General features: G+C 41.7%; 2 protein-coding genes and 1 long non-coding RNA gene across 3 annotated transcripts; 2 read left to right on the top strand and 1 right to left on the bottom strand.

Moving 5' to 3' along the window:
* Positions 1-1,358: 1,358 nt before the first annotated feature.
* Positions 1,359-6,199, top strand: LOC119329447. Its single transcript, XM_037602491.1, has 8 exons — positions 1,359-1,502; positions 3,990-4,082; positions 4,176-4,226; positions 4,438-4,611; positions 4,829-4,888; positions 5,009-5,668; positions 5,821-5,961; positions 6,078-6,199. Exons 1-6 carry the CDS (start codon positions 1,434-1,436, stop codon positions 5,276-5,278), a joined length of 717 nt encoding a protein of 238 aa, XP_037458388.1. The 5' UTR covers positions 1,359-1,433; the 3' UTR covers positions 5,279-5,668; positions 5,821-5,961; positions 6,078-6,199.
* Positions 6,200-7,387: 1,188 nt separating this feature from the next.
* LOC119329448 lies at positions 7,388-15,567 on the top strand. The gene is made up of 8 exons (XR_005159535.1): positions 7,388-7,661; positions 7,769-7,869; positions 7,998-8,177; positions 8,281-8,734; positions 9,012-9,114; positions 12,823-13,026; positions 13,838-14,076; positions 14,946-15,567. It is a non-coding gene; the product is annotated as an uncharacterized LOC119329448 (long non-coding RNA).
* LOC119329446 (protein FAR1-RELATED SEQUENCE 5-like) lies at positions 10,320-12,743 on the bottom strand. The gene is made up of 2 exons (XM_037602490.1): positions 12,498-12,743; positions 10,320-12,407 (listed from the first exon to the last, which is right to left on the bottom strand). Exon 2 carries the CDS (start codon positions 12,393-12,395, stop codon positions 10,326-10,328), a length of 2,070 nt encoding a protein of 689 aa, XP_037458387.1. The 5' UTR covers positions 12,396-12,407; positions 12,498-12,743; the 3' UTR covers positions 10,320-10,325.
* Positions 15,568-15,637: the final 70 nt, after the last annotated feature.

Here is a 15,637-nt window from a genome sequence, read left to right as displayed (position 1 = left end):
GGTGGCTTCTAGTTTTCTGGTCCCAGCTCAGGGAGGGGGGTACCTTTTTGTTTCGTCGAATGGGGCAACGTAGAGAGACATGGGGCCTAGTTGCATGTCCCACACCAGGCACGCAACTGCACGTCTTCTAGTTTGTTCGCAACTAGAGGGCTTTTTTCTTGTCAGAAGGGTTGTGGCGTCGAGAGACACGGGTGGCCCCAGTTGCATGTCCCACACTAAGTACACAACTGCATGTCTTCTAGCTTGGTCGCAACTTGACTTCCATTTTGTTGGTTGCCCGAGGGGCAGCTTCTAGTTTTCTGAAGGTTGTGGCGTCGAGAGACACGGGGCCTAGTTGCATGTCCCACACTAGGCACGCAATTGCATGTCTTCTAGTTTGTTCGCAACTAGAGGGATTTTTTCTTGTCAAAAGGGCGCAGAGTCGAGAGACATGGGGGCCCCAATTGCATGTCCCACACCAGGCACGCAACTGCACTTCTTCTAGCTTGGTCGCAACTAGAGGGGTTTTTTCTTGTCAGAAGGGCGCGGCGTCGAGAGACATGGGGGCCCCAGTTGCATGTCCCACACTAAGCACGCAACTGCATGTCTTCTAGCTTGGTCGTAACTGCATTGCATGTCCAAATAAACTCATGCAACCCACATGTCTTTCTAGCATGGTCGTAACTTAGTGTCTTTCCAACTTAGTTGCAACCAGGGGTCTTTGTTTTCTCAGATAGGGCGACAAAGAAAGAGAGGAGGTCCAGTTGCATATCCCACACCAGGACATGAAACTACTTTATCTTCTAACTTGGTCGGAGGTGGGGCTTTGTTTTGTCAGAGGTTGCGGCGTCGAGAAGAAACTACATGTCTTTTTCTACAAACATTTTTTCGCAACTAGAACTTTTTTGCTTGGTCAAAAGGGGGAAACTCCCCCCGTGAAATGCCTTCACCCTCGCTATGTGTTTTTTTCTTATATATTTTTTGAAATCATATACTTTTTGTCCTTTTTTCTTTTTTGCATTTTTTTTTGTTTTCCCAAGGATTTAAGTAAATTTTTAATCTTTGAGTAGAGTTCATTTTCTCAAAAAAGGAGCATATTGAAATAGAGAAGAGTTACTTATTCAGATCCTCGGTCATTTTTTATTCTGTTAGTGTATATCTATCTTACATTTTTGTGCATCAGAAGATTTCTGTAAGTGATTCATTTGTTTCTCACTTACTCGAGTCTTGGTTGCATTGCATCTCATCGCGCGAGTAGTCTAATATTTGTTTTTTTTCCTTTTTTCATTCTCTGCAATGTGGACCCAGGATCAACATCTCTTCTAGAGACCAGCCAATGGCACTGTTTGAATCGAGAGACAGAGAGAGAGAGAGAGAGAAAGGGAGAGGAAGGAAGCCGCATCACGGGGGCGGTCACATCCAAGGTTCCCGCGGTGGAAGTCACCGGCGACGAGATGCTCGTCGACGCCCGCGGCGAGATGCTTGGCGGCGCCCCTCCAGAGTCCTCGCTCCCCACTGATGAGGTGAGCTCCGGTCCCTTTTCCCCTCTCTCCCCTCCATCCCCCAAATCCCGCCCCTGTTGCGTGTACGTGAGGCATAATCGAGCTGTGGATGTCCATTTTCTGCAGTCTATGGTTCATAATTTGTTCAGAATCACGATTCCGAGAGGGATTTGCAAGTCTAGAAGAGGGATTTGTTGAGAATCACCGTCTTTGTGTTTTTCGTGTGCTTTTTTTCTCCGCAAATCACGAACATGAGGCAGTGAATTAGTGTTGTCGGCTTGAGCTTGTGCTTCTCTCCGGTCGGAGCGATTCTAGTTTGTTGGATTTGTTGTGTGCAGCCGCCGCAATAGGAGGATTCGCCAGTGCCTGCGCTGTTGGGCACCGGGATGGGGGAACTGTCGTGGTCCGCCATGAGAGTGGTGGACGCCGGTGGTGTTTGTCCGACAAGAAGGGGGGGCAGGGGTAGTGTGGCCGTGTTCTGCTTGGTTGTCCGGCACCGCCCCGGCCAGCGCCGCGCCCGGCCAGCGGGATGGGGAACTTTTGGTAGGACTGAATTTTTCTGTGCTTCATGAGAGCGTCAATCTATTTTATGTTCACTGTCAGTACTCATATCCGTTCTTGTGAATTTACAAGTATCCAAGTTCACTGTTAGTAGGCATGTCTGAATTACTTAAGACTTAAACAACTTGTTTGTAAGTGGTCAATCCTCCTGTAGTACTCCCGTGCAAGTGATCTGGACCTCTTAGTTTTTCGACCACTGTAGTTGATGGGTTTTTAGCTATCTCTCTGTGTCTCTTGAGGAGGGTGCGGAGGCTTACACAACACACAAACAATCTTTGTGTGCCTCATGTTATCACACTATTATATGTTTTTCATGTTTTCTTTCAGAAAGAACGGTGTTCAGAGCCAGCTAATTGAACCGTGTTGTCTATTGTTCCTGGAGTTTCTTCAGAGCAACCTATGGATGTTTCAGACCTAATCAGACCTAAGTTAGCTAGCAACTTGCAGATGCCCTCATCCTAGCATGAACAAGAGTACATAGACATGGGTGATTTCGACAGTTTACTTTGCTGTATTAATTAGCTAGTTAAGAAACTTCATGTAGTAGCTAGTTAAAACTTCAGCAAACAGTACAGAGCCACGGCAATGCAGCTAGTTAGCTTCCTATGCTAGCTAGTTAATTTCCTGTATCAACTAGAAATCACTAATCAGAAGAAGAAAAATATGACTATGTACAGAAAAATCTGGGAGTGTTTCCTTTTTACCAGTTAATTAATGCATCTGTAGTTTTTCGACCACTGTAGTTAATCTGCGATTTTTGCTGCTGATCATCATGACTAATTAATGCATCTCCTAATCTTTTTCAACGACAATTTTTCCACATTTTTATTTTTCCAAAATCTGCTCTGCTTTTTTAGCTTCCTCTCTCCAACTCATGGAATGTGTTGGATCTGTAGTGCATTTTTTTGTATGAACTACCCAAACAGAGTATTAATGTTTTACATTTCCATAAGAAAATCTGGGAGTGTTTCCCTTTACCAGTTTTACTAGTAGCAATATGTGAATGGATCAACCATCCTCACTTTTGTACCACAGTTTTATGTCGGGCTTTTTGGAATGAATCTCAAATTTGTGAATGGATTGTCTCGGATTAGTTTTGTTTGTCCACTAGGGGATATATGGTGTGAATATAGATTCTGGGATGGAGTTTGTGGAGATGACGATTTTTTTGGGCATGTTTTTTGTTGCTTTTAGTCGTACTTTGGTTGTCTCTGATGTATTGTTCAATTATTTTTTTGCCTGCTTGCAACAAGTATTTTTGCCAAATGCATGTTTGAATATTTTTTCTGAGGCATTTGGCATACTGAGATAGTTGATTTTTTTGTTTTGAGCCAATGTGGTGTTCTACATCAAGCTGGGCTAGTGTCGTGTTATACATAGTACTGTTTCTAGGCATTTCTAGCCAGACTCCATTCCCTCACACAAATCTGAGCTGAGCTAGTACTTGCGACGGAGGGATACATGGGTGGGCGGCAGCGGCCAATGTGGGGTCTGCGCGCGTGCATGCTTCGCGTGGCGCGACAAGCATTTGTGGTTTGTGATCGGATGTCCACACCGCGAACCAGGCTGTGACTTTAACCACCTGCTAGTTGTACTTCTTCTTTTTCCTCACACACTAAAAAAGAAACCTGCTACTCTTATTAAGTATTGTTTTCGCCTTACTGCATCTCACTCAGCAGCACCTTTCTCAACCCTGCAGTACTAACCGAATCAATCATAATCGATGTGCTTTTCACTTTCCTTATCTGAATTTAGACTTCAAGATCATAATCCTTGTCTCTGATGCATAACTTTTTTGAATGATTTTGGTGCAGAATTTTTTTCTTTAGCTAACTGCATAGTAAAGTTTTTGAGAGGGAATCAAGTGATCATTTATCTTTCTCTTTTTGTGTTTGTGTTAAATCCACCTTTTCTTTTTAGCTAACTGCCTCTCTTTTTTATGAGCAGTGTCTGATGGATGCCCGCAAGCAGACTGAAGACGAGATCGGAAGTAAAACCGAGGCCTCCTTGAAAGAAGGGTTAGGTCAACAGCTTAAAACTGTACGCACTCGATCTTTTTTATCTGTGTTTTGAGTTTAACCCTTTTTTGTACATTTTGTGATGAATCTCAACATTTTCTTTTTTTTCATACAGGATCATATGAAGAAGAGTAGATATTTAACAAGAGATTGCTTGAACAGTGTGGTATGTTAAATGCAATCACCCATTTTTGTATGCTTTTTTACAATGTCTAGTGCTTGGTTTTTCGTTAAGCATTAGCAAACAAGGGAAGTTACCCTGCAACATATGTTTGTTGTTTTTGCTATTTATCTTTTTTGGCCTAGAGTATGTTTGCAAAAGATACATGTTACTATGCAACACTAATGTATCATATGCATTCTTTCTGTGAACACAGCCATACCCAGGTACAGATATTGAAGATGAAGAAGGGAAGCCTGGGAATGATAGGAATGAAGAAGGGAGACATCAGTGTGTGGAAGATACTGATTTAGATGAGAGAGGCTATGATGTCGAGATCACCGACACTGAAGCATCAGACGATTTGCTGTATGAAGAAGTTCTGACGGTGGTGTGTAACTCTTTATATACAAATATGGAATTTTTCTTTTTCCAAGGTTATTAGTTCATATATGAAGTTTTTAACTAGGCAACACATGTTGAAAGAGAGGCTATGATTATCTTCTTTTTTGATGTTTAAAAAAATAGCTAATGAATGATTTGTGTTGCCTCTTTTTTTCTTTGCTCCACCCTAATGAATTTTTTTCTTTTTTTTTGCTTTTTGCTAGCTGACTAAAAGTGCTCAAAGGAAAGAACATCGGAAAGCTATTTTGGAACGAAAAAAGAAGGTACGTCACCGCTCTTTTCTTTTTTTCTTCAGTTGCGGTTCCATTCTTTTTATAGTTGTGTAGCTCAAAAAAATTTCACACACCTTCTCTTACCTTCTATATTTTTTCTTTTTGCTGCAGAGAGCAAGGATTGACCCAAACACAATCAAAGCCACAATTGATGAATTGCGACCAAAGCTTACAGCCGGTGTAGCGCGCCATACTTCTCCGAGATTGTCAGTTTCATGTGTAAGAGCCACCACAGGGTCCAGCTTGTTAGGAACAGCGGTTTCGGATATCTGTTGGAGCTGGTTGACTGTCCTGTACCCAGGGGGTTTGTGCAGTGGATCGCTGACAGTGTTGACACAAAAGCAGAAGCAATTGTTTTCAACAAGAAGAGCATTCCACTGAATGCTCAGTCAGTGGAGTTTGTGTTGGGGATTCCTTCAGGGGAAACAATCATAAACACTAAAGAAGAAGAGGCTGGCAAACAAGCTTTTCTTGCACTTTTTGGGTTGACAGAAGTCCCAACAATCAAATTCTTTGGCAATAAGCTGATGAACGAAGAAATGTCTGACGACCAGATCATCCGTTGTTTCCTGGTTGTGGCATTATCAACATTCCTCTGCCCGACAGCAAACACTAAACCAAGCACCAAATATATGGGAGCTCTAGTTAATGTGGAGCAACTCAAGCAACTAAATTGGTGCAGGTTTGTTCATGATTGGGAGTTGATGTATATAAAGAAATACCAAAAGGAAAAGCTGAAGCAGAACCGAACAATGATGACTCTAGGAGGATGTATATACCACCTAGCAATATGTCACTCTTTTTTTTCAAATACAATGTGTTCTTTTTATGTGATTAAGCCATTTTTTGTGTTTGTTTATCTTTGTTGGTGTAGTCCTATATCATCTAATCTAATGTTTTCCTTATTTTTTGTTTTTTTGCAGGTCCGTTGCCTTGATTTTACTGATTTTGGCTCAATTCAAATCCCATCTTTGATGCCCAGGATATGTGTTTGGAAGGGAGATATGGTCAAGCATTTAAGTGACATGACCATTGGAAGAGATGGAAAGTATGGATGTCTGACAGTAAGTTCTTTCACCCTCCCTTTCTTTTTCACATCCAAAAGCATGACATCCTTTGTGCAACATTTTCTAATTTTTAAATTACTTACACTTTTTTATTTCTATATGCATTTTTGTAGATAAAAGAAGTATCAGAAACCTGCTATAAGGATGGAACTTTTGAGTGGGCAAGTACGATTAAGAATTCAAATTTCAGGAAAGCGATAAACAATGTTGCAGGGAATTCTTTGTCTGACAAGGTTTGTGACCCCATGCTTTTTTCATTGAAGCAAACCCTTTTTTATGCGGTTTCTATATGTACAGCCTATGCCTTTTTTATGAGTTTTCACTTTTTTGTGATGCATCATGTATTTTTTTTTTGGACCAGGTCAAAGAGGATATCTTCCTCGCTTACGAAAACCATATGAAGAATGAAGACCTAAATACTTGCATCAAAGCTAAAGGGTTTCTGCTAGACACGATCCGCATCATAACCAATGCCTCTGGTGAATCAGGTGATACAGTTAAAGTGGGCTCAACAGGAACTGAATTGAATGCAAGCCAACAATCCAACAACTCAGGAGACACTGTCAAACTACAATCGACTGAGTTTAGGTGACTGTGCCATGTGTATAGTCATGACAACTCAAAATTCATGGAGGAAACATGTTTAGGCAAGAGCGCAACACATTGGTCAACAGAACTGATGATTTTTACAATACAAATATCTCGTTAGGAAGGCCAAGCAGTTTCCGTGGAAAAGAAAATGTACCACCAAAGAGGATTGTCCAACCAAGCAGGTACCGTAGCTCACCATACGACTGCAGCGAGAGGGGACCAATAATGCCACATGAGAGAAAGATGTATGAGAACATAACATCCTTGGCCAATGTTGAAGGATCGTGAGTTTTTTCTCAGATGCACTATTTTCTTTTTTGCAAAATGTTTTTTTCTTTATACTCACTGTAAAGACTTTTTGTGCGTAAGCCTAACCTGCAAGCTGACATGTTTTCCTTTTGTTCTATATGTACAGCAAACCTGCAGTTTTGATTGACAAAACCATCGCCACATTTGGACAGTTGGGTAACTCGATAAAAATAGGTGGCCGGGTCCAGGCCTATGTCATAAATGTGTACTGCAGTCACCTATTTAATGAAAATCATCCTAGGAACTCACTCAAGCACTATTTCTTCCACACTGCATCTGTAAGCAAATGAAACCCCACATTTTTTCTCTCTGTTTGTTTTTGATGCTTTTCCCTTGTTTTTATTTTTTCTGTCATCGTACTTACCTACCTTTCAAAAATTTCATCATTCAACAACTTTAAAAGGAATATTTCCTGGGCAAATGGAAAAATGATGAGGCAAGAATTTGGTGGAGGAAGAAACTGATTACAAGTTTCATTGGAGCTGGAAAAGCACATAATCTTTCGATGTCAGACAAGGTTTTTTTGTCAAACTTCCTCTTTTCATTTTTCCACAACACAAGTTCAGCTATAATTTAGTTTAGTGTTTTTCCTTCTTTCATACACACTAACTTGTTATCTATATTTTTCCCTTTTCTGCATCAACTCCAAAATGGATGTACACAAGTTGTACTTTCCAACACTACACGAGGAACATTACTTTCTGTTCGTCGTCGACATCAAGGGTCGCACGTTTTATTTTCTGGATTCTTTCTAAGATGAGAAGAGCTCATATCATATGAACATAAAAAAGAAGATTGTAAGTACAAGGGTTTTTAATATTGTTTTTTGTTTTTGTGATAATTATATTGTCTGCAAGTTTTCTTGCAAACATCAGTAAATGTTTATTTTTTATATTTGAGGCAGATCTCAAGCTTTATATGCACTTGGTACGAAGCTCGGCTCCAGCCAATGGATTTCAATGCATTCCCTGCTGTTTACCCTAAAGTCCCTCAACAAGATAACGAGTACGAAACCAAACATCTACGCTTTTATTTTTCCTGAATCCTTTTGCTTTGTTGTAACTTCTTTTATACATTTTTGTGATTTTTGTTCACAAACACCTGTACCTTTTTTGTGTGTATGTCCTTTTCAGTATTGATTGTGGCATTTTCACTATGAAACTAATGAGATGGTGCCAAGGAATCCAACCCCTATAGTTTTTTCACCAAAAGATGTCCCAGATGCAAGGATCCGATATGTTGTTGATCTCATGTTCAGCCACTACAACACTTTGGATGACGAGAAGAAGCGTGTCAAGGAGTTCCACCTATAGGTTAACCCCATATGCTTTTTTCAGGTTTTTTCAGATTCCTTTGCTTTATGTTTGTGAAAGGATTTTATTAAGTTTCCCCCTGTGTTTTTATCCTCCCGTGCAGACATGAAAAAGTGCTGACAGCTCCTAAAAGACACCACTCACAATGACAAGAGGAGCTATATCAAGAGTCATATTAGCAAAATTAAAGGAAAGATGAGCTGTATCAAACACATAGTTAGCAATTGTTAAACATTTTCGAGATGTTTTTCTATTTTTTGTATGAACAGAGAATGTTCACCTTTCTTGTTGCTGTACACATATATATGCCCCCTCTGTTATTTTTTATTTGGTTGGGAAACATGTGCTCCCGAAGGTGCTTCTACCCTAGTTTGGTCTTTTTCACTCGGTAATGTGGTGAAACACAGGAACTATAACAGTGTTTTTGCTCATGTGTTTATGTTTGCACCTTTTCCAAAATTTTGCTTAAATGAATTTTCATGTTTCCCGTGTGGGCATCAATACTTTTTTGGTGTTTTCCATCTGATGGAGAGGGCCAAGGAGATGACGACACAAAGGTCACCCTCTCTTTTTATATCTTTTTTGTACTCATTTTAATGTACAGCAGTCATCTTTAAGTTTCTAGATCTCTATATTTTTAGGTTCAGATCCACCTAAAATCTTTTTGCTCATCTTTTGAGTTTTTCCTGTATACTCCTGCACTCATTTTTTGCTTACAAACATATTAAAGTATGAAGTCATCTTTCAGAATCCCAGCTAGGGTAGCAAGTTTTGTTCATATAGTTTTTAGTTTTACTGCATTTTGTCATTTTACTAATAAAGATCATACAGCAGGCACCAAAAACTTATGAACTTAAGGAGGAGAAACAATGCCCATTTTGGATTTTTCTCATAATGCAAGGAAACACTCATAAAGATCAAGACCAACGGCAACAAGGTAATTTATCCACATTGTTTCCCATCATTTGCGCAGCAACAGAGTTTTCAGTTCATAAGCAAAAAAAGAGGAAGAGAAACATGCAACAATTTTCATCTTCTCTCCTTATAATGTACTTATTGTTAAAGAACTTTCAACTCTTTTCTTTCTTCAAGATGCATCAGTAGTATCTTTTTGTGCGCTCCGCTTCTCGCCTGTTTTTTGCTTCCCTCATGTTTGTTTCTTGCTAGGCATCCCCTTTGAGGCACTAGGCGCACTAGTAGTATCCTTCTATGCACTCCGTTTGTCACCTGCTTTTGGCCCCCCTCCTGTTTGTTTCTTTCTACTACTATCCTTTGAAGCACCAGGGACTCCTGTGACAACAAGATTTTTTTTCTTAGTTATTTAGGTACAAACAAATGACAGCAGCAGAGTGATGAGATTTTAAGTAGTAGTCCTTTTAAAGTGCGAGGATTGAGGCAAACCTGTTGGTTGCTTGCCGACTGTAGTCTTCTTGTGAAATTGGGACCTGGGGATGTGTTTGTTTGTGCACGAAGCAAAAACATGGTCATGCTGACCATAATGACTGCAACCAATTTTTTGTTTTGCTTGTATTTTCTCCAAAAATGTCTTGTAACGCTCTTGTGGACGCCCCTTCGAAGCAATAACATCAGGATCCTTTAGACTTTCCCCGTACCCATCAGGGTGCGGCGTGACCATAGTAGGGGCTGGAGCTCTCTCAACATGCTTGTCTTGCATTTTTTGCTGTTCCTCTGCCAAAGTCATCTCATCTAGCTTTGCCTCAATCCTCACACTTTCACCAACCACATACATATATTTTTCATTGGATGACGCAGCATCCGAAGCCATTTCATTCAGTCTGCTAGACAGCAACATGTATCTAAGGTGATGGTCCCCTGCTGTTAGCTCCTCAGGGACGCCGTACCTGAGTTTTCTAATGTCTTTTCTTTGCTTGGCTCTCCATCTGTCAATGTAGTACTTCTCAGGTAGCACCAGCAAGTTGAGGTGTGTTAATACCCTAAGTATGTGGCTGCACACAACGCCATCTTTTTCAAACTTTCCACAAATGCAAGCAAAATCCTCTCTGTGCATATCAACAATGACAACATATCTCCGGATTCTAAAATCTTTCTCAGTGAGCATCCGTGTCTTGTACACCTCGTACCTTGTGTTTTTCTCAACCTCCTCCACATGCAACTAGCTTGCAAACTTTATAACTTTCTGAAATCTGTAGAATATCGCTCTGTTGTACTTCTCTGCAGCCTGCAATTCCAGTTAGTGCCCAGCCAGTAGGTTGGCTTTGTTGTTCTGGTAATAGAGTCTTGTTCCTTCTCATTCTCCTGCATCGCTTTCAATATTCGCTCATACTCACGCAAAAAGGTAATCACACTGAATGTTGAGCCTACATTGTCCTTGAATATGGCATTTGTCCCTTCACTCCTGGCAGTCGAGTGGATGAAAGGGAAGACGCTTTTCTTGAAATAGACTGGGAAAAACAACTTCCTGTACTTCCACATGTACCTGAAGTACTTGACATTATCTACTCCATATTTCTGCGTCATCGGTGGCCACAATGTCTCAAACTCTGCCTCTGTCAGGCAGTTATGCATGATGTCGCTGAAGTCAACATACAAGTCTGGTTGTGTTGAAAAGGTTCTCACACATCTTTCCCGAACCTTTTTCATTATGTGGAAGAGATAACACCTATGAACAACACCCTTGAAAACAGCAGGAACCGCGGTCTTCATCGCCACATCTTGGTCAGTAATGACCGTGAGAGGAGCTTTTCTACGCATGCAGTCCAGAAATGTGTCGAAAAGCCATTCAAATGTGTCCACCGTCTCGTTGTGCACTATAGCACAAGCAAACAAGCAGTTGAGCCCGTGTCCAGTGATGCCAACAAACGGTGCAAACGACATATTGTAACGATTTGTCTTGTATGTCATGTCGAAACTCAAACAATCACCATACAGCTCATACATTTTTCTCGAGTAGCCATCCGCCCAGAATATGCACAACACCTTGTTGATGTCCTCGTCAGCAACTTTGAATGCATAGTAGAAATTTGGATCTTCCTTTTGTTTGTTCCTAAAGTACTCAAGGACCTGCAGCATATCTCCCTTGTCATTCTCTCTGTTTATTGCCGTCCTCACATTGCTAACATATTTCTTAGTGTATGGTGCATCACCCCCTCGCAGGTAAGAAAGAATGGCCATAATCTTCCTAGTGGGCATCTGTACAGAGTTAAATGTCCTGATAAACAACTTCTCTTCCTCTGTCATCTTCTTGTGCGATCTGAGATACTTGCTCTCGTCTGGAGGGCTAAGGGTGTGGTTGTGCTCCAGGTCAACAACCGTGACAACCCATTTGTCTCCTTTTAGTGTTGCAATCATTTTAGCCTGGCACCCAGTTATTTGTATGAAGTTTTTCCTCTTCCTTTTTGCCTTCTCAGGCGGGGGGATCCCTGTTTTTTCTTGCTTCTTGAGCTGCCTCTGTTTTTTCCTTTCTTCAAGCACATCCTCGCCAACAACTTTACCAGAGCGGTTGCACCTGTAAATGTAATGGGACACTGCCTTGCCACCAGGTTTAGTTGCATGGTAGTTGCCTGCTTTCTTGATTGCAAACCCACAAATGGTTGCATACTCATTGTAGAATGCATGGGCAGCATCACAAGAATCAGAGACCATGCCCACATATGGCACATGGTAGCTCCGTACTTCTTGGCTGCAAGTCTGAGCCTGAGCCACACAGACACTGTCACTTTCTATGAACATGAGTATGTCCTCCTGTGACAGGTGTTCAACATTTTCTTGTTGCACTGGCCCACCTTCCTGTTGATCATCACAATCACAGACATTCTTATTTTTTCCATGTGTGTCTGCTTGTTTACCATTGTCTGAAACATCATCGAAGCTCATGCCATCCGTGAAACTAGGGCCATGGCTGGAGCCAGCAGCTGCTGAATCATCACCCAAACCACCATCAAGACTCATGTCCTCAGGGAAACTAGGTCCATGGCTTGAACCAGCAGCAACTTCATCATCCAAATCATCATCCAAGTCATCCTCACCTTCATCAAAGTCAAAATCACCATCATCGCTGTCTTGTTCTCTGTATCTAGGTTGGTAGCTGCAACCTTGGTGCGCTTCAGCTGTGTTGCCATCCCAGCTCCAGCTAGGGAAACCTTCTGCCCCCACATCTACATTTCCCGCTTGCTGCCTCCCTGTTGGCTCGCCCCCCTCATCTTGTCCTTGCAAACGCCCATACCGCTCAGTTATCATGTATGCGTCATTCTGTATCAGCAACAACAAGAATAAGAGAGTAAGCATATTTTTTGTTATTTTTTCTGTCACACATGGGGGAAAGGGCACTCGGATATGTACCTCACAAAACCCCCTGCCACCAGAACCTTGTTGTTGACCAGAATGTTGAGATCCACCAATACCAGCCTGTGACCACAAACATGTTATGTAGTTTATATTTTATTTGTTGACATTTTTCAACATTTTTTTGTTTCCACTATACATGTCAAAGTCAACAATATAAAGGCACTTATAGTACCTCTTGATCAGCAGCCATCAACAATTGTGTGTAGCTCATGTAACCACTTCCAAGAAAATTCATTTCATGCATCATTTCACCTTTTTGCATGTTAGAATTTCGTAATAGTATAAGTTACTTTCTTTTCTCTTTTTATCTTCTTTTCAGAGTTATAAGTGTTTGCAACATAGCAGAAGAACAAGTTTTTTCATGAAAAGCACATGACTTGAAGAGGGCACAAGCTACCATTTTTTCATGAAAGCACATACATGCATTGCAAATGGACTTGAAGATGTTTGAAATGGCAGTCGCGTCCCAGCTTGTTGCTGCTGCACATATTGGGCACCAACGTATGGCTGCTGCACATAGAGAGTAATGATCTAAGTTCTTTTCTTTTTTTGAGGCCACACCAAAAAAATGATGTATTTTTTCTTTCACAATCTAATGGTGTTGTTCTTTTAAAAAAAACATAGATCATACATGAACCGATGTTACTGGATCAACCGGGACTGGTATACGACTGATTGGAGTATACATTTTCTATCTTCTGTAGTCAGCAAACAAGATGTTACATATACTGTACATTTCCATTTTTCTGTATAGATCCAGAAGGGGCAGGGGCATGTATGCTTCTATATGCTTTTTCTTATACAACCCACTGTAGCAGATCTTGAAAAAAAAGTTCAGTTTTCACTGTATTTGTACTCGGGTAATCATGGGACACTACTTGTTCAGGGGAGGGGGCATGTATAAGAATTTGCTGAATTTTTACACCTAGGTAATTTTGTTTTTTTGCCCTGAAACATGAAATCAAAACAGCTCATATACATGTTTCTGTAGGGAGCTGTACAACATCAATTCCCATGACATATGTTTTTCTTTTTTTGTCTCATGCAAAGAACCATGTTCATTAGTTTATCATATTCAAAAAGTGTCAACAACAACAGCAAATTTTCAACTTCTCTGTCCAAAACAAGCATACAACCTTTTCTCTGTCCACAAACAAGCGCACTACATGTTTTTTTTAGTGTGTCCTGAACTGTATGTGTGTTGGACATACACAAAAATAGTAGCAGCATGGAAATTATTATCCTTTATGTCATCAAACAACTGAATACCCATGCTTCTAACATACTACATGTTTCTAATATACTACACTTTTCTTCTTCATTTTTTTCTTCAGAGAAACTTTGAACAACATGTGAGACAAAGATGGAGTTTTCCTCCCAAGAAGTTATCTTAGAGACAAACCTGCGTGCCCATCAGGAAATTTCCATACTGCTCCAAAATTGCTGCAGAAAAACAAAGGGAGAAGAAGAAATCAGAAGGTTTTCAGATCCAAAAAGAAGAAGGGAACAAGATCAGGAGAATTGAAAAAGAAAGGAGCTGCAGATGGATCCATGGACGCACAAACTCACCCTGGTGAGTTTGTTTCCCCCTATCCCTATTCTTATCTTCATCATCTGCTTCTTTCATGTCCAAGAACAGCCGCCACCTACACTAGGGTTCGGTAGGGGAGGCAGGGACGGGGAGGAAGGAGGGGAAAGATGGGAGGGGTGAGGACTGGTGTGTTCTCTCATGGTGGGAGGGTGGGGGTTCAGGGTTTTAACAGAGGAGCAAAGGTTTTCCTGTCTTTTAGCTACACATGGGCTTTCTGCTTTTTTTGTTTGTGTGTTTGGTGCGTCCAGGGATGGGGACACAGGTACGGCAGGCCTGACAAACAGCAAAAACCCAACAAAAAAGCCCATACAACAGTAGCAGCTTGTTGGTCCAGCCTCAACCACGACAAACAATGTGAGAAGCCCAGCCCAAAGTAACAAACAAACAAACAGGGGGGAAACGAAATAAGCCCAGGTGCTAAGCCGTTTCAACCCAGCAGAAACAGAGCTACCTAACAGGCCTAATCTGCATGCGATGACGTCAGCCGACTGAGACTTCGCGAAGTCTCAGTCGACTGAGACCTAGACACTCCCTTTATAAAATACATTAGTTGTACCTAAATTAGTATGAGCAAATATGCCACCACCACAATTAACTTGGCACCTAAAATAAGTTAGTTTGTAATTGTTTATTATTTTAAAAGCATTTAAATAATTGTTCTCGCTACATCTTATTCATTTTAGAGTATTTAAACAATTTATAAAAGTGTGGTCTCTCCACCATAATTACCTATGCATTATTTGGCACAAAACGAACATTTTAGTTTTAATATTTGAAAACTTTAATTGTTTGACTTGATTTAGAATTTGAATTTTGAATCGGTTTTTGAACTAACCCGAGATTAACTACAGTGATAGAGGTGACGTGGCATCATTAACGAGGGATTACTGTAGCCTAATTATCCGGGCGTCACAGCGGCGAGCGCACCTCCTCCTCAGCTCCTCCCCACTACGTCAAGCCAAAGACGGAGCCGGGGCTCGCCGCCGTGAAGACGGAGCCTGGGCTCGCCGGCGGCGTGAAGGAGGAACTCGACGACGCGGCGGCCTTGAAGTGGGTGCATGAAGACTGGGCGCAGAGGGAGTTGAAGCACCAGTGCCGTGCCTACGAGTAGTTCACCGCTTGGCGCTGTGCCTGCGACAAGGGAGGCGTCGTCGTCCTCGACGACGACGCGCCGCCGCCACCGGTCCGCCAGGGCGACGCCGGACAGGGGTCCAGCAGGGGCGGCCGCGTCAAGGAGGAGAAGGACGACGAGGATGGTGGCGACGACGGCGACTTCGCCGCGCTCAGCACGTTCTTCGGCCCGTAGTTATAGTTGCGGCCCTTTTTTTAAAGTACTTCGCTTTGCTATGTGAAAAACTATGTAGGTCGCCTAAGTAATGTCATGTTCGCCGAATTTTAGCCGAATCTTTGTCCCGTTTGTTGAACTTTAGCCGAATTCCTTAAAAAAAGCCTTCTGGGAGCAACCCTGGGGCCGGCGGCTGGGAATCTGAATGTCCCTACGCTGATTTTAGCGCCGGTTTGCCCCCAGGCGGCGAATTTACGC

Source organism: Triticum dicoccoides, chromosome 7A (genome assembly GCF_002162155.2).
Source record: "Triticum dicoccoides isolate Atlit2015 ecotype Zavitan chromosome 7A, WEW_v2.0, whole genome shotgun sequence".
In the NCBI taxonomy this organism is placed as follows: domain Eukaryota; kingdom Viridiplantae; phylum Streptophyta; class Magnoliopsida; order Poales; family Poaceae; genus Triticum; species Triticum dicoccoides.
This window is presented reverse-complemented; position numbering and strand designations above follow the sequence as displayed.

What these genes read in the sequence shown, in the direction of transcription:
- LOC119329447 (XM_037602491.1), top strand. Translation starts at nt 1,434, where the DNA reads ATGCTCGTCGACGCCCGCGGCGAGATGCTTGGCGGCGCCCCTCCAGAG. An exon ending in ATGAAGAAGTTCTGACGGTG is followed by an intron (nt 4,612 to 4,828) that starts GTGTGTAACTCT and finishes GCTTTTTGCTAG; the next exon opens with CTGACTAAAAGTGCTCAAAG. An exon ending in TTTTGGAACGAAAAAAGAAG is followed by an intron (nt 4,889 to 5,008) that starts GTACGTCACCGC and finishes TTTTTGCTGCAG; the next exon opens with AGAGCAAGGATTGACCCAAA.
- LOC119329446 (XM_037602490.1), bottom strand. Translation starts at nt 12,395, where the DNA reads ATGATAACTGAGCGGTATGGGCGTTTGCAAGGACAAGATGAGGGGGGC.